The sequence below is a fragment of the Rattus norvegicus genome, chromosome 2 (assembly GCF_036323735.1).
Source record: "Rattus norvegicus strain BN/NHsdMcwi chromosome 2, GRCr8, whole genome shotgun sequence".
In the NCBI taxonomy this organism is placed as follows: domain Eukaryota; kingdom Metazoa; phylum Chordata; class Mammalia; order Rodentia; family Muridae; genus Rattus; species Rattus norvegicus.
Genome location: NC_086020.1, coordinates 198,953,079 through 198,971,837, shown reverse-complemented (window position 1 = coordinate 198,971,837; position 18,759 = coordinate 198,953,079). Strand labels below are relative to the sequence as shown.

The window sequence follows — 18,759 nt, the reverse complement described above, 5'->3', positions numbered from 1 at the left end:
CGCCACAATGTAGCTATTCACGTTCACTGGACCACACACTAATGACTGACATAGGTCACTGATACTGTTATATTTCTCTTATAAGGAAAGATCAAAACTAACCACTGTCTTTTTCAAAAGGGGGGGGGGAGTGAGTTCTGGAAGAAATGAAACACTATTTCCTGTGCATTGAAGAACCGCCAGTATAACATTGTGAAACAGTGCTAGAAAAACCTCTTCTCCCTCAGTGCATTCACTACTAGGGCAAGTCATAAAAACTCCCCTATGCTCAGCTTAGAGTATCAAGCAGAGAGAACAAGAAAAATCACAAACGAGGTGTACTTTAAAGCAACAATATAGGAAACATCCTAAGGCAGCCCAAGATTACTAAGAACAGAAATTAAGCTCTGGATCTGAAGGATATGGCCCCAACTTTACCATGTATTCTCAATGGGAACAATCATATCCCCAAGCAAACAGAAAAGATCGCGGTTAAAAAGAACGCTAACAATACTTTGTGGACATGCCAAAACGCAACTGTAACTAAGAAAATTTTATTACTTAGCATTTAGTTTTTCTTGTTAAATAAAGATTTGACTTTTCTTCTTAAAGAAGATCAATCATGACTCCTCTTCCAGAGGTCCTGAGTTCAATTCTCAGCAACCACATGGTGGCTCATAACCATCTGTAACAGGATCTGGCAATGCCCTCTTCTGATGTGTGTGAAGAGAGCAACAGTGTACTCACATGAAGTAATAAATAAATCTTTAAAAAAAAAAAAGATCAATCATAAAAATGAGAGTGAAGAGTTGTGCTCAATACCCTAGAAGTTCAAGTAGTCTCTGGAAATTACACAGGAAAAAAGGGATATGAATTAAATCTTGAAAAATAGTATAAATAATGGTATCATGGACTCCCAGATGTAAACACATCTATGTAAACTAAGATGATCTTTTCTTGAAACTTTGGCAAGAAAAAAGAAAACATTATGGGCTGGAAGAGTTAGATAAGAAAACATTTAAAAGAAAACCATGTAAGAGCTGAGAGGCTTGAGTAGTAAAGGAAGACAGCATTGGAGCTGAGACAGGCCAGGCAGGCCGGGGCCAGACTGCGGAGTACTTTGTGCTGCAAGCCACAGGGTTGGAAATGGGGATGCATCTCTGCAAGTGTCTAAGCAAGACAACTGCATGATACAAGATTAATCTAAGCAAAATGCATGAATAATTCAAATAGATCATTATAAAAGGAAGACAAGGCAAATAATGAGGGAATCAGGGCTGAATAAAAAAATAAAGGATAAACAATATTACAAGATTGCTGCTTGACTAGGTCTTTAAAAAGTACAAATGAGTATTAGAAGTCAAATAAAACAACTCTCCCAGACTAGTGTCCAGTCTTTTAACAATTCACTTGAATGCCTGATCTCAGCTGCATAAGGAAAAAAATTAGCAGAATGAGCCATTGTAGTAAATAAATGATCAAAATCAGAAAAGTTGGTCCCAGCAAAGCACAGCAGGTAGAAGTACTTGCTATGAAGCCAAATGACCTGAGTTTGATTCCTGAAACCCACATGGTGGCAGGAGAGAACTGGCTCTCTAAACTTGTCCTCTGAGCTCCAGGAGAAGATCATAACACATTCAGCACCCACCCTCATACAAACACACACACACACACACACACACACACACACACACACACACACAAAGTAAATGTAATTAATTTACTACTATTTTTTATTAGAGAAGCTGAGGACTGAGGCTATGACTTAGTGGGAAAGTGAAAGACCTGAGTTCAGATCCCTGGTGCCCATGGGAATTTGAGGTCAGGCATGCACATCTGGAGCTGATGATAAAGGCAGGCTCCCTGGCAGGCCAGGCTGGCAGACATGGCAAACTCCAGAGTCAGTGAGAGAGCCTCAAACAAATCACAGTCATAAGGTGGCAAGAAATAGATGAAGTCTCCTGATCTAACTGACCTTTGGACTCCACATGCATACACAGTGCAAGTGCACCTGCACACACATGTGAACATACATATACTACATATATAAAATTGCACAAAACAAAGAGAAAATGAGAAGAGCTAACACATAGGAAAACTACAAAAAGTTGAGTTTAAACAAAAATTATTGTGCCAAGAGAAATTCACTTCATTTCTTAAAGCTGATTATTAATTCAGTTGTCCCTTGAGCCAGGCACTTACAGAGGGTGGTTCATCTACTCTGAAACATGAAACAGGTATGATCACTAAGTATGTATTATAAGAGGCAAACAATTAATAAGAATAAACATTACTTTAAACAGATAGTAACAGTTCTGTGATAGAACACAGTGATGAGTTCAGAATTAGGGCAGTCAAAGGCTTCTTACCACGGTGGTGAGGAAATGTTGAACTAAAACCTAGAGATAAGAAAAGCCGGGTAAAGAGGAGACAAGAGGAAGAGCACCTCGGATGACAGAAGCAAATAAATTCATGGAAAATCTTGGAATGTTACAAAAGGGGAAAATGTTTGAACTAAGACTAAGGGTGTGTAATGCCAGGTCAGGCTGGAACCTGCAATTACCCCTAGAGCTTCATGTTTTGAATACTTTTCCCCCAGTGTAGGAAGGGACTCAGGGGAGGCTATGACATATTTAGGAGGTGGGACCTGGCAAGCAGATGTTCACTAGCATCAGGTCACTAGCATCAGGTGTTGGAAGGTGAAGAGAAATAAGGAAGGCCTCTACATATTTAAAAAGGGAACAATCCACCAGAAGATATACACCAAAATTTCACACAAATACCAGTATTTTTTTTTAGATTTGGATTAAGTTTTGATGCAATAATAGTGGGTGACTTCAGTACCTTACTCATTTCATCATCCAAATGAGAACCCAAAAAGAATATTAGAGTTAAACTATCCCATACAGTAAATGGACTTAATAGATATCTACAGAATACTCCATTTAACCAAAACAGCCCCCTGACCCCACACTAGATAAGCATACTTTTACATAAAAAACATAGCTGGTCCATCGAAAGGAGCTGCACGTGAATGTTCTTCAGGAAGTAATGAGGTTTTTAAGAAGAAAGGGCTAGAGGCCAGGACCTGGCCTTCAGGTTAGAAAGCATTAGATAGCAGAGGTACAATGGACTAGAAACAGCAGAGCAGAGCTTTAAAGGAAAGCTGGAGCTTCAAGCCTGAAGCGTGAATTTCATTAACAGAGTCTGAAGAGGCTGCAGAGGTGGCTCAGTGGTTAAGAGCGCTTGATGCTCTTACAGAAAATGAGGGTTTGCTCCCCAGCACCCACAAGGTGGCTTCACAACCTTCTGTAACTGTAACGTCAGTTCCAGGGGATTGATTATCTCTACAGACAATGCATGCACATGTGCACAGACAAAAGGCAGGCAAAGCACCCATGTACATAAAATGAAAATAAATCTTTAAAAATAAGTTTAAAGATCTGGAGTCCTAGGCCAATAAGACGGTCCAAAAAAGTGCCAAACAGCACTTGCTGCCACGCTAATGACCTAGGGTCAATCCTCATGATACAGACTGTAAAGACAGAGGAACTCCAGAAGTTAGCTATTGGCCTTCAAGTGAACATATGTCTCACATAAATAAAGAAGGTCATTAAAAATGTTAAGTATCGGGGCTGGGGATTTAGCTCAGTGGTAGAGCGCTTACCTAGGAAGCGCAAGGCCCTGGGTTCGGTCCCCAGCTCCGAAAAAAAAAAAAAAATGTTAAGTATCTAGACCTGGGCAGGGGATGGCTCCAAAGTTAAGGAGATTGCATCCATGTTTGGACTTGGCTAATCCCCAGAGCCCACATGAGGAGAACGGACTCCCACAAGTTGTCTTCTGACTTCCACATATACAGTGTAGGGGTGTATACACTCATATATGTCACTTATAATAAACAAATGGATATACATTAAAATTGCCAATTTGGAACACAATAGTTAATCTAATATCAGTTTACAAATATGGTAACATATGAAAGAATTCTAAAAGAACTGAATCTAAGCAATAAAATTCAAAGTCGGTCTTCCCTCTAATGCCCATCCCACCATCATTTTCTTTTCTTTAAAGCCCTTTTCTCTTGTAGCCCAGGCTGACCAGGTTCAGCACTTGTAATTAAACTCAGGGCTTCCTATAAACTGGCCCAGCAGCCTATCAGCAAGCTACATTCCTAGTCTACTGCTTTTGAACATGAAGATGGGGGCAGGGAAGCAGACACTAGAGTCTTTATAAAGTTCCTGTCTCACAGAATTTCATTCGAATCCACGGAAAACTTACCAGTTCCGTGAAATGTTGTGCCAACCACACGAACACAGCTTGGTACACGAAGATCCCAGAATCTAACAGTCTTATCCTGGGAACCAGATGCAATCATCCATCCACTCCAGGTATAAAGTGCTAAAATATGCCCTAAAAAAGACCAGTAGTAACATGCAGTCAGTCATCGGTGTGGGAGAGGTCTTTCCACAGATGTGCAAAAGTAAGTTCTCATCGCTGGTTAACCAAATATGCCATATCACAGAGATTGCATATACTATAAAATAGATTTAGGAATTTTCTAAATTAATCAAAACCACTCTGAACAAATTTAGTCCTTCTTTGGTGACTCTACTAGAAGACTAAGTTCTTTCTGTATTTCAAGATACAGTAAGTGGTACAGACAAAGATTTGTCACTTAAAACAATGGCAACTCTTTCATGAAGAGACTACAAGCAGCGATTCTGTGAGGTTAGGGCTTGGACGAAGTGATCTAGAGTCATTTCTGACCTGTCATTTACCAGATTCACCCCTGTGCCTCCCTTTCTTCAAATACAAACAGGGATAAAACTTCCTACATCATATAATGGCTGTGAAGTTGGAGTAAAGGAGTCCTGTGGTGAATAAATGGGTCATAATGCCATTAATATTACTCTGATATCTAACACTCACAATGCAAGTTTTTTAAATAAAAATCTGCCTCAAAAAGATCCATTACGAAGAGACCTATGCCACTAATAAAACAGCACCCAGCACAAATTGAGAAAAGGAAGACTGATCATCACATACCAGTGTGTCCACTCAAAGCATGAAGACCCTGTCCTCTCTGACAGTCTGTTGTATAAATGTTGCAATCTCCTGCTCCAGCACTTATTAAAATAGCTCCACCACTTTCTGGGCCTTCCATAAAGGCCAGATCTCGAATTGTCCCATCATGCATGCTAAATTCCAGGTCTGGTCCTGAAACAGCAGTAAGAATTAAAAGCAAAAACAATGCTGCTCAACTCTGTGTGTGAAGAGGACGCTGAACTGCCTAAGCACTGCCAAGGAGAGCACACAGGGTTAGATCACAGCATTTTGACAAGTATGTAGGAAATACCATAATGAAGCCCACTGTCTTGTATGCTAACATACTTAATTTAAAAAATTGTAAAGTATGATTTATATTAAGGAATTGACATAATCAACTCACTTACTGAACATAAAACTTCAAGACATTAAAATACTGATTCAGTTATTACTGCCCTTAAAACAGAACTACAAAAAAATTCATTGCCTCCCTGTCTTTCATTTCAAACAAAAAAGGAAAGGTACACTATAGAAATATCCATTAATTCAATTATGGTAGTTAAATTTAAAAGACTCTCTCAGTCTCTCTCTCCCTCAATCTCTCTGTCTCTCTTACATGCGTGTATGTGTCTATGCATGCCTACTCACATGTTTATGCACACTATGCATGTGATCTATCAGTCAGCCCTATCCCTAGTCCTTAAAAATTATTTTTACCTTATGTTTTTCTAAAATTCACATACTACTTGACTACCTTAAGATTATTTTAAAAGAATGATGCCTCACTGGAACAGAGTAATCAGAACGAAAAATAAATTCTTTAAGACAATGTTCTCGGATTTCATTAGTGACAGCAGAAAGACAGGGCAAGCATACATGCACACTGGCATGTCAGCCACTGCTGTGCCGGGCCCTACCTGTTGCATTACAAGTCTCTGCATTGAAGGGCAGCACTTTCACATATTTGTCGTTTGATCCTGTTGCTAGTAACTGTCCACACGGGCTCCAAGCCACACAATAAATAGACCCTTTATGATGTTTGTTTCTTTTAAATCGTACCACTGGCTGCTTAGGACCGTCATGTGCACTGGAAAAGAAAAGTACATAAAAATATTTCAGTTTCCTGCTTTTGAAGATGAGTTAACATGAAATTACTGTAAAGGAAGGAGGAAAAAGAATATCCAGCAACAGGCTTTATTTGAGGAGAGGCTGGATTCCTTGGCTTCTTAAGATACATCCTACAAAGCCTACCTCTGAACTCAGTAATCTCTGGTCTCAGCCTCCAGAATGCAGATGTTAAATGTGGGCACCACATACCTAACTGACAGCAAATGATTAGATTTCCAAAAGCATAAAAGAAAATACTATAAATCAAACCAAATCAGTAAAACTATAACTATTATATGAATCTTCCATTTCAGATCACATAATAAATAGGACATATGGTTTATTTTTTAAATCTCCATTTATCTTATTTTCTGGGGGGCAGAAACTAGGAAAGTGAAATAAATATTTATTAACAATTACAAACAATGTGTCTGGGTTTAAGAAAAGGTGAGACGTGGATAAGAATTAAAAAGACAAGGCCTCTTTCAAGGATTTAACAGTCTAGCTGGTGATGTCATGAATGCTACATGTAAGTAGTTATGATGAAGTGTGAAGTTCTGAGCTCTAATAGACAGGAAGGTTTGTTTCCAAGAAGGTGAAAGTCAGAGAGAGCTGCAGGGAAACGTACATAGAGATATGAAAGTGCTTGCCATGGATCCCACGGTCAAGGCCAGCTTCAAACAAAACCCTGATCTAAAATTCTGCTGTCTCGTTTTAACGCATTTCTACTTAGTAATACAGAGCTGGAGAGATGGTTCAATGGTTAGAAGTATTTACTGCTCATGTGGAGGACCTGTGTTCAGCTCCCAGTACCCATATGACTGCTAAAAACTGTCTGTACTCCAGGATCTGACACCTTCTTCTGACCTCTGTGCATACTGCATCTTGTACTTAAAAACATGTAAGAACACTCATACACTTAAATATAAACAAATAAATCTACTTACTAATAAAAAGAGCAACAAGAAATTTAACACTGAATTAACAGGGTCTCATTATTCCTTTTCCTAGTTTTTCATTTTTATTATGTGTATATGTGTATGTCTGCATGTATGTATGGTTATGTGCATTGAGGTGACCTTGGAAGCAAGAACAGGATATTAGAATCCCTGGAACTGCATGCAGTTAACAGATGGTTGTGAATCACTTGATGTGAGTACCAGAAAATGAACACTGGTCTTCTGCAAGAGTGACAAGTGTTCTCAACTACTGAACTATCTCTACAGCCTATTAACTAACTCTTTAAATGCTTTAGCGGGACAAAAGTAAAAAAATATATACACATACATACATACATACATATATATACACACATACATACATATACACACATACATATATATACACACATACACACACATACATACATACATATATATACACATAATACATACATATATACACACATACATACATATATATACACATACATACACACATACATACATATACACACATACATACACATATATATATACACACACACACACATACATACACACATACATACATATATATAATGAAAACTCCATCAATTCTTTTTTTTTTTCTTTATTTTTTTTCGGAGCTGGGGACCAAACCCAGGGCCTTGCAAGCGCTCTACCACTGAGCTAAATCCCTAACCCCCAACTCCATCAATTCTAATCTATGGGTTATAATAAGCCTTAAAGTGCACTTTAAAAATTGGTATTGTTACACTAGTAAAAAGCCAGATAAGGGGAACATAGCCCTCGGGGGTAACCCACTATTGCTGTTTTGCTAAACTGTCACACTGTCAAACTGTCCTCTAAATATTTATGTTGATACTTACAGGTCTGTGCTAGTCTCAACTTTGGTGAAAGAAGCTTTTCTTTTTTGGCAGCAGCAACAGTTAATACAGAGATGCATAACTAATCAAATATGATTAAGACAGCTACATCAGCACAGCATGACAGAAAGGGAGGAGTGCTGTGAAATGCTGTCTGTTGTCTATACATGGCATGTCCACTGCACTCATGAACTCACAGCAGCTGTGTTACCTACACTAGACCTGCAAAGGCCAAGCCAGTCAAAAGTGCAGCAGTGGACCAGACAGGGGCTTGAGACAGCCCACGGCAAGGTGAGGACCTATTGTCAGTTGACTGCTGTTAGCGGGGGGGGGGGGGGGGGGGGGGGGGGGGGGGACGGGGGGGACGGGGACGACAGTCAGTTCTCTTAGGGATGGATACTAATAGGTTAACCGTGTACCAGTGGATGGCTTCATACTCATGTATATGGGAAACACCAACTAGATTCAGTGTATATTTAACTTTTTTAAAAAGTGTATAAAGTTGGGGGTGAGTGGGATGTATATTTGGGAGAGACCCAGGAGGAATTAAGGGGGGGGGAGGAGTGAATATGATCAAAATACATATATACATGTATGAAATTCCCAAACGAAGTAGTACATTAAAAAAGACAAAATAATATGCTGCATGGTTCTTGTAATAATTAAAACTTTTAAAGCTTTATATAGGTTATTTGCTTGGGTATCTTTCTTTTGGTATGAAAACGAATTTTTTTCTACATAGGCACATACTCTCAGACTTTTGTTTTATTTGAACCAACAGTATATAAGCTACCATTTGGCTAAAAAGCAACTGTTCTAACAGCCCCTATGTCTTCTAGAATATTAATACAAACAGTTTTATTTTTCTAACTACAAAAATTTACCAAATAGCTCATAATCTTTTTTATTTTTTGGTTTTTTTATTTGATTTTCTGTATATCAGTATTTTATCTGCATGTACACCTGCATGCCAGAAGAGGACATCAGACCTTAGTACAGATGGTTGTGACCACCATGTGGCTGCTAGGAATTGAACTCGGGACCTCTGGAAGAGTAGTCTGTGCTCTTAACTACTGAGCCATCTCTCCAGCTTAATTTTTGGTTTTTTGAGCATGGTTTCTCTGTGTAACATTGTCCTGAACTCCCTTTACAGACCAGGCCGGCCTCAAACACAGAATCCACCTATATCTGCCATCTCAGTACTGGAATTAAAGGTGTGCACCACCACATCCAGTACTCATAATCTTTGTTTGTTTGTTTGTTTTGTTTTTTGTTCTTGTTTTTTTGTTTTCCCCTCAGAGCTGAGGACCGAACCCAGGACCTTGCGCTTGCTAGGCAAGCGCTCTACCACTGAGCTAAGTCTCCAACCCACTCGTAATCTTTATAATGCTCTTTTTTTAACTTTTATTTCATGTGTATGAGTGTTCTGACTGTATGTATGTCTGTGTCTGGTGGAGCTCAGAAGGTTATAAGCTGCCACACGGGTACTGGGATTCATACCCTGGTCCTCTGGAAGAGAAATCTTTGCTCTAACTGCTGAGCCATCTCTCCAGTCCTATAATGCAGACATTTTAATAATAAACAACAAAAACACAAAAACAGTACCTTATCATGAAGTTCCTATCTAGATTCCTGTGAGTTATATCTAAAACAAAAAATATATTTTTTGCCGTGCTGGGGACTGAACCTAGTCTAGTGTCTTATGCATCATAGGCAAATGCTCTACCAGCACTGAACTATAAATAATGCACATATAAATAATTTCCATGACATGTTGAGGTTTGTTCTGTTGCTATGTACTGTAATGCAGTTTTCACATTTACCAGCTTTAAAACATATATCTTGTTTTCAAATCCTATAATTTGCTAGAACAAGATAGTAAAACCAAACAAGATTGTTAAGTTAACCAAATAAAATTATTAATTTTTATAGGTTTAAAATGCCCAATATCAGTTAAATTATAGTAATAATTTAACTGAAACTCTTCAGAAACTACAGGAGATGTGTTCATGGTATGGTGGCGTGTACCTGCAAAGGAGAAACTACAGGAGATGTGTTCACGGTACGGTGGCATGTACCTGCAAAGGAGAAAGAGGCAGAAGAGCCTAGGACCTAAGGCCAACCCCATCCTACAAGTGAAATGCTGCCTCGAAAGAAAATAATGTGTATTTTCTCAATTTGTAATGAGCCATAATCTAGTTTTTGTCTTGCATCATTTAGATGGACTTTAAGAACTCTGCAGATATAAATATGTCTTGGAAATAAGGAAGGCTTTCTGATATAAAATGCCATACTCAGAAATATTTTATGGGGAAATAGATAAATTAATAATGATGGATATTTTCCTAGGCACTGATTCATGAAGCTTCACAGGAAGAAAGGAAAAACTGAAACATTAGTAAATGGCAACTATGAAGAGCAGCCAACAGAGCTACCTGTCCAACAGTGCCGCAGAACAATGCAAACAGCTGCTCTCACCTTGTGTCCAATTTTTCTGGATAGGCACACACTCTCAGAGTTTTTGAATTTGAACCAACGGCATATAAACTACCACTTGGGTGAAACGCCACTGCTCTAACAGCCTGTGTGTCTTCTAGAGTATTAATACAAACAAACTGCTTCTTTGACTTGTCATCCTATGGAGAGAACAAATATAAAAGTCAATATATGGAAAAAACAAGCTAGAGTTACCTTTATCCCACTTTAAATTAATTTCTACCATAGTATAGCTGTTTGATCATTTCATAGTAGCTACTAATAATCTTTTAAGTGACAAGTCCAAATTAACCATAATGTTATTAATTTTTGCTAATCATTACTAAATCAAAGTCATATAAAAACAAAATATGAAAAAAAAACAAAAAATAAATTAAAAAAACAAACAAAAAAAAATATGGAGCCTGGAGAGATAGCTCAGTAGTTAAGAGTATTTTTGCTCTTGTAGAGGACTTAGGTTGAGTTCATCCACATAGAAGTTCAACATCATGCATATAATTCCAGCTCAGGGGGAACTGATGCTGTCTGACCTCCTCAGATACCAGACATATATGTGATTATATACATACAGAGCATGAAATACTACCTTGAAAGAAAAAAAAATGTGTGTGTGTGTGTGTGTGTGTGTCTTACTATTTTTGCTGTGCATCATTTAACTGGAACATTATAGATAAAATATATAAATGTGATAGAAATAAGATTTGGGGTCGGGGTGGGTGGCTGGAGAATGGTCCAGCAGTTAAGAACATTGGCTGCACTTCTAGAGGTTCAATTTCCAGCAACTACATGGTAGCTCACAGAAATAAGATTGTACTGAATGCAAAACACTCAATATACTAACAAATAAATCTTTTAAAAAATAAAAAAGGGGTCTAGAGAGATGGCGCAACAGTTAAGAGCACTGGCTGCTCTCCCAGAGGACCTCCATTCAATTCCAATCAGCCACACATTTATAAATCCAGTTTCCCTATTGGGCTCCGTCCTGGCACACACATGGTGCACATATATATATGCAAGCAAAACAAAACACCCATGCATATAAATAAACACTGAAATTAAAATAACTATAACATTAGAATGTATATTCCCATATTAAACTTTCTTTAACTTTCATATATATAGTTCTAACAAATACAACAGAACTTCATTTGTGTTCTAATAGGAAATTCATGGGCTGCTAGTTGAAACTGAGGTAAGAGAAGTAGTTCTAGATGAGAGCCGGCAACACAGTCAGACTGCTCTCTTGGGAAGAAAAGAAGAAATTTAAAAGGCTATTATTAATTTGATACACTTAAAGAGTTAAAATCAGACAGCCTATGGCAATTACTATTTCAGTATTTCACAGTGAAATTGTAGAATAGCCTTTTAAAATTATGAAAGTGATTTCAATAAAAATATTTGAAAATATTTGTTTACTTAAAGTGTCAGCCTCTGTCCACACATTCTCCCAGAGAAGTGAGTTGAAGTAATTCCTGCTTGACGTCCTTTAGAAGAACACTGCTACCTTGAGCAGGACTGCCTGGACTTGGAACAGGCACCTCCAGACAGCATGACTGACAGCCTTAACATAATCTTTTTCTTTGGTGAAGATTAATGTCAAGTACGCAAAAATGCAAACCATTTCAGCTCTGGACATAGCCTAAGAACTGGAGACTCACAATGACCAGTGAAGGGACTTTCCCTCTTACTACCCAAGCTTTTATGAATACCAACAACCAATGGATCCTCCTTAGGGAAGCAATGTATGTATGTATAATATATATATACACATTATATATACACATTATATATACACAATATATATTATGAAATATATGTTTAATATGTATTTTTCTTACCTAATTGAATTCTTATTCATATGAGTTCTAAATCCATGTATAGGAAAGAGACACATAAATGAACAGTATGGGGAAGATAAAAGGATGGATGGTTGATTAAACACCCTCTGAACACTAAGAGGGTTTTCTTAATAGCACAAGTAACATAAGTTGGTTTTATTTGTACTGCAATGTATTAATACTTTTTAAAAACTGTAGCCATGGGGTTGGGGATTTAGCTCAGTGGTAGAGCGCTTGCCTAGCGAGCGCAAGGCCCTGGGTTCGGTCCCCAGCTCCGGAAAAAAAAAAAAAAAAAGAAAAAAAAATATGTGATTCCAGAGCACACAACATATTGAGATGAAAAGCCCAGTAGAAATACCACTATAATCTCAACAAAGCCACCATAAAGTTCAGAAAGTAGCACAGTCTCAGCTTGAACATTCAAGGTCACCACTAGGTCATGAATATGAATATCTATAAATGTGTTTTCATTTAATTAATTATTGGGGGTGGGGCATATGCACATGGAAGTCAGAAAACAACATCTGGCAATCAGTTCTTTATTTCCACCACGTGGACTGAGTTCAGTTTATCAGGTTTGGTGTGAGCACTGGCACTGACTGACCCAGCTATCTGGATTGATCCCAAAATGTGTTTTCTTTTTTTTTTTTTTTTTTTTTTCGTGGTTCTTTTTTTTCGGAGCTGGGGACCGAACCCAGGGCCTTGCGCTTCCTAGGCAAGCGCTCTACCACTGAGCTAAATCCCCAACCCCCCAAAATGTGTTTTCAAAGACAAGTTATAAGGCCAAGTCCTACAAGTACACAGGTGTCAAAAGGAAACTATACATTTCTAAATTAGCCACACCTGAGAAGTACTTTATGGTAATGCAAGTAAATATCCCTTGATTCTTCTCACTGCATAAATTAACCCGTTTACTAGTGACAGAAAGATAAAAATGTTCTAACTAGTGAAAACATGAATATGCAAAGTCTTTAGTTACCATAATGTTTTTCACGGTTGCCAAAATTGTCTTCCTATAATCACTCTAACATGTAGTTCCGTGAAACCTATCCAACTATTTTGAGATCAACAATGACCATTTCTATAGTTTTCTTTGAAGAAAGAATTTTTGCAGCAGGGTGGTAGTGGCATGCACCTTTAACCCTAGTGTTGGGGGCAGAGGCAGGCTGATCTCTGTGGGTTTGAGGCCAGGTTCCATGTCAGCCAGAGCTACACAGTGAGAGAGACCCTGTCTCACAAAATATTTTTTTTCTTTGCAACACATACACACAGAAACTTCTCAAAAACATTACCTCTTCCCCTTTTGACCTTGATAGACTCCCTGATGAATCTCCAGGTGATGGCTTAACAACAGAATGTTCTGATGAGCTGTGGGAATAGATGTTCAAATAAAATTTACTCTGAAACTCCAAATAGAAACTAAGTTAACTTAGTCTTTCAATATTTTTTTTTTTTTGGTTCTTTTTTTCGGAGCTGGGGACCGAACCCAGGGCCTTGCGCTTCCTAGGTAAGCGCTCTACCACTGAGCTAAATCCCCAGCCCCTATTTTTTTTTCTCTTAGCAAATGATCTTCAATAACTTTATTCAAGGCTACTACAGTTAGGGGCTATGGGTTTGATGATACCAAGGAGAGTTGTAGAGAAGTGAGAAAGAGGGTCAAGTCTTTACATTGCCCAGGAAGGATGGAGAACCTTTCCTCTGTTTGCCCCACAGCCATGTCTATTAATCCTGCCCCAAGCACCAGCTTAGAAACTGTTCTTTAGGAAAATTATCTGGACTTGGAGAAAAGAACAACTGAAGCTGCCAGGTGTCCCTTCCTAGAAGAGTGCACCGGTTCACCCCTTGTTTGGTAAGGCCAAGGACAGACAAATTGCCAGCATGCGCATCTATTTTCTAATAACTTAAGAAAGCTCCACAGGACTCACAGGCAGCCAGAGGCTTCCAAATGCACAAAGAAGCAAAAGCTCTCCTCAGAGAAAGGAGACACCAAAGGAAATGAGGAAGGAGCAGCACTTCACAGAACAAAGTCCCAAATCTAAAACCATATACTCTGTATAGACAAGAGGATTTAATCTCAGGGAAAAAAAAAAAGGAGTGCTTTTTTAAAGTAAATTTTTAGAAAATGGGAACACTTAAACTAAAACATCACATCAGGAGAAAAAAAATTAATAGAAAATAGAGGTGAAGAAATCACTAACCATCTTTTCTAATTTCTTAAAACTTAAGTTTCTGGTTTCAGAATGTCCATGGAGGATTTGACAGAATGAAGTTACAGAACATCAGGACAGAAAATGACCTAAAAATTTTAGAGTGGAAAAAGCAACAGGCCTTACATAAAGGATCAAAAATCAAAATGGCCCTGGCTTTCTTCCTAAGAGCTCTGAAACTGGAATATCATGTTGCAGGGCTTTAAATACTGAGACATGGTTACCATCCCAAATCTATTCCAACACTATGAAATACAGCACCACAAGCAGATACACAGGGTCTGAGAAACCACTTCTGATACACATCCCTTTTCAAAGAACTACGTGAGAGCCTACAGACAGAGACCCAACACAGGAAAGGAAGATCCCAGGAAGATGAGAAAAGTCCCAGAATTTTCTAGGCTTGTTTTGTTGTTGTTTGTTTGTTTTTTAAAATGGCTTAAAGCCAGTAAATAAATGCAAGAATGATGCTGGAGTCCTGTGACATAGAAAAAAACAGCAGCAAATCATTGGTGCTTTTTAACATAGCATGACAGACAGCTTTGCTTTTTACATTTCTCTCTGTGTGTGCATGCATGGGTGTATGCAATGCTGTGCATGTGGGGGTCAGGGCATTAACTTGGTCTCAGATCACAGGCCCTCTGAATAAAGCATAACTTTAAAATTTAGCTCCTATCTCTACTCACAGACATTTGTGTAACAGCCTGGGATCCAGTATCCTAGTTTCAAAAGTAGAATACAACATTAATTACAATGCTAAGTCCTACAAGCACACAGGTGTCAAAAGGAAACTATACATTTCTAAATCAGCCACACCTGAGAAGTACTTTATGGTAATACAAGAAAATACCTCTTGACTCTTCTCACTGCATAAATTAACCCGTTTACTAATGACAGAAAGATAAAAATGTTCTAACTAGTGAAAAATATGAATATGCAAAGTCTTTAGCTGCTATAATGTATTTTACGGTTGCCAAAATTGTCTTCCTATAATCACTCTAACATGGTGTAAAAACACCCTCTTGTTCCCTAAAAGTCTGTGAAAATATCTGTTGCATGTCAGAGGCAGGGGGTAAAATCAAGATAAAGTCTAACACTAAAGATTCAGTAAGATGGTTTGTACAAATGCAACTGTCCTGGTGCTGATGAGGAAGCAAAAAAGACAACAGACAGGGAAGATGACTACAAAGAGATTAAAATAGACAAACGAAGGCAGGTCAGAGAGAAATTGGAAGAGGCCCTCAATTCCGTAAGGCTCCAAAGCGAAGTTGAGGTTTATGTTCCTATCACTGCATAAGAAGTTAATATTTCAGGTTTTATACTCAAGTACTTACTTCTGGCTTCCACAAGGTGATTCTTCAAGGAAAGGGATGTGATTTGTTGATCCAGGATTACGAGGAGTACTTGTGTGAATATTAGAAGTATCATGTGTTAACCTCTGACTGGAATCTTGGGGTGGTGAACTGAAACTAGTGACAGAGGAATTATTTGACCCACTGTTTTTGCTCCCGAGGCATTGTTGGTTGAGTACTGGCACCTCATTGCCAAGACTGTCCATTCCAATATTTAGTTCGCCAAGCTTTTGAATAGACCTATAGAAGCAAACAACACAAGTAGTTTTTTTTTTAAATGTAGTTTAAAACATTCATAATATATCCAAGGCTAAAAGCTTGAAAAGTCAAAGTTGGGAATATATATAATCAAGGGGAAATTTTTTTATAAAATATGCTCACCATCAACTGAAAACATAACCAAGATAATTCAAATTTTCCCATAGTACCACACTGTAAAGGAAATAGGCTTGGTGCTTGGTGCTTAGCATATGTAAATTCAAAGCTTGATGCTTTGAATTTAAAAAAATCATAATTTCCAAATATTGTCAATAATAATACCAAGGTACCAATTTTTCCTCTAACAAAATAAGCTGTCTTCATTTATCTCTAGGAACATCCTGTCAACATGCTGTCAAGACACGGATGATGATAAGAGTAGACACAAATGTCAAGTAGTACCCTAGTATTCAGATCTGTGTTCATTCACTCACCCTTTATCGTTTGCTAGACTCTGATGGAGCACCGGAGACGTAACATACTAAAAAATGGGCCTTCACTATTTCTCTCTAAGCAATCCTTCCATCTGCACAGCCTGACTCCTTGGAAGCTCAGGCTTATGGAAGGCACAAAGAAGATGGTACCAGGCTCTCTTAGATCTAGGACGCCTTCATGGTGTATATCTGCAATCCTGCAGGAGGTGTGCTAAGGTAGGAGGATAAGATCAGCCTAGCCTACACAGTGAGACCATCAAAAACTGCACAGGTCTACCACTGACCAAGGATCACCCTTCAGCCAAGAGTCAACATAAGAGAAGACTAACACAATAGGCATGATGACTGAAGTATGATAGTCTATTGCTTTCTCCTTTCCCTTTACTAACCATAGGCAGGCTAACAAATGCCGATAATTATCCCGTTACTTGCGAAGCTGAGGCTAACTGAAGTACACAGAGACTCCCTCAACTTAAAAATGAAAACAAAAATCAGGGGGAAAGTACAAACTTATTAAAAAGAATTTCCAAAATTATGTTTTTATGAATACTAATCCTCTGATATGCTCCCCCACCCAAAAAGACCTAAGTAAATTTGAATATTAAGTGTAAAGAGACTTCAAAATGCTCACATCAGTCTGATTGTCATTTTAGAGTCAGTCAGTCAATGCCTCCCTCTCTGTCTCTCTGTCTCTCTGTGCCTCTCTCTCCGTTCCCACCCCCCTCCCCGAGTCTCGGTCTCATTCTATAGCCCAGTCTTTTAAAGTAGGGTAGGATGAAGGTGGACAGAATAGACCTTTAAGTGACCAATCACTGATGCCAAGTATAATGCAAACAATCAAGAATATAAAATGTTGGGGTTGGGGATTTAGCTCAGTGGTAGAGCACTTGCCTAGCAAGCGCAAGGCCCTGGGTTCGGTCCCCAGCTCTGAAAAAAAGAATAAAAAAAAAGAAGAATATAAAATGTTGGTATAGCACTATTAAGAGAATAAGAAAAATTGATGTATAAGTCATTTGCACACAGGATAAGCACACACTATTATAGACCTTACTATCCTGTGGACTTAGAACTTAATCATTCTGGGTGGTAATGGCACATGCCTTTAGTCCCAACACTCAGGGGGCAGAGGCAGGTGGATCTCTGAGTTCAAGTTCAAGTTCACCCTGGTCTATAGAGTGAGTTCCAAAACAGCCAGGACTCTACAGAGAAACCCTGTCTTAAAAAAGAAAGCAAACCCAGAATTAATTAATTACTAACTAATAATTAGGCTATGTGCATGTGCTTAGCATGCTTGTAGAGGCAAAGGACAATACAGAGGAGTCGGCCTTCTACTTCTGCCATGTGGGTCCTGGGGACTGAAGTGAGGTGTCAGTTGGCAGCATGGCTTTCTCCCCCTGAGCCACCTCAATGGGCCAATATCCCAAGGATTTCTAAAGCATACATTGCCTTTGATGTAATTTTAAGCTCCTATTACCAAGGAAAACAACTGTTTAATAACAGATAACTCTAGCCAGGCCTGATGGTGCAAGCCTGGTGGTGATTCTAGCAGTTGATAGACAAAAACAGACTGCTGTGAATTTAATGTTAGTCTGGTATAGCAAGTTCTAGGCCAGCCAGGTTACAGGCCAGCTCTGTCTCAAAAAGTTAAAACCACAAAAAAACAAACACTTTAACAACAACAAAAAATGCTCCAAAATGAAACTAAATTATTTTCTTTCTATTTCTGATTATGTTTAAAGGACAAATACTCCTGAATAATATATTTCTAAAGGAGTACATTTCAACCACAACTGGAGACCACAGATCCTTTTGATACTCTGTCCTCTTACTCACTGCAGGGAGTCTTCTTTGGGAGGTCAAATAGCAAGCATAACTTCTAGGAGACATGGAGAAGGCATTCTAAACCAACAAGTTGCAATTCATTAGATTAGGATCATTCTGAGAGGCAGTAGCTTGAGCCAGGATAGGGAGAAAACACTCCCTGGGGCTGGAGAGGTAGCTCAACAGTTAAGAGCACTGACTGCTCTTCCAAGTTTAATTCCCAGCACCCACATAACAGCTCCCAACTATCTAAGCTTTAGCTCCAAGGGTTCCTATGACCTCTTCTAACCTTCTTGGGCACCAGGCATGTATGTAGTACACATATATACACATGAATGTGGCAAAGGATTCATACACATAAAAAAATAAATGTTTAAACTAATAATAGAAATAAATTAAAAAGACAAAGAAAAA

The 18,759-nt window shown here is 38.5% G+C and overlaps 1 protein-coding gene across 11 annotated transcripts in view; it reads right to left on the bottom strand.

Moving 5' to 3' along the window:
* Positions 1-18,759, bottom strand: part of Wdr47 (WD repeat domain 47) — a 60,868-nt gene that overhangs the window by 4,007 nt on the left and 38,102 nt on the right. For all 11 annotated transcript variants that reach the window (NM_001100702.1, XM_006233155.5, XM_063281931.1 and 8 more), the window contains exons 8-13: positions 15,815-16,072; positions 13,566-13,641; positions 10,418-10,575; positions 5,943-6,112; positions 5,026-5,196; positions 4,258-4,389 (exon numbers count right to left, since the gene is read on the bottom strand). In NM_001100702.1, coding sequence (NP_001094172.1) covers positions 4,258-4,389; positions 5,026-5,196; positions 5,943-6,112; positions 10,418-10,575; positions 13,566-13,641; positions 15,815-16,072 — 965 coding nt within the window. The remainder of the gene's footprint in view (positions 1-4,257; positions 4,390-5,025; positions 5,197-5,942; positions 6,113-10,417; positions 10,576-13,565; positions 13,642-15,814; positions 16,073-18,759) is intronic.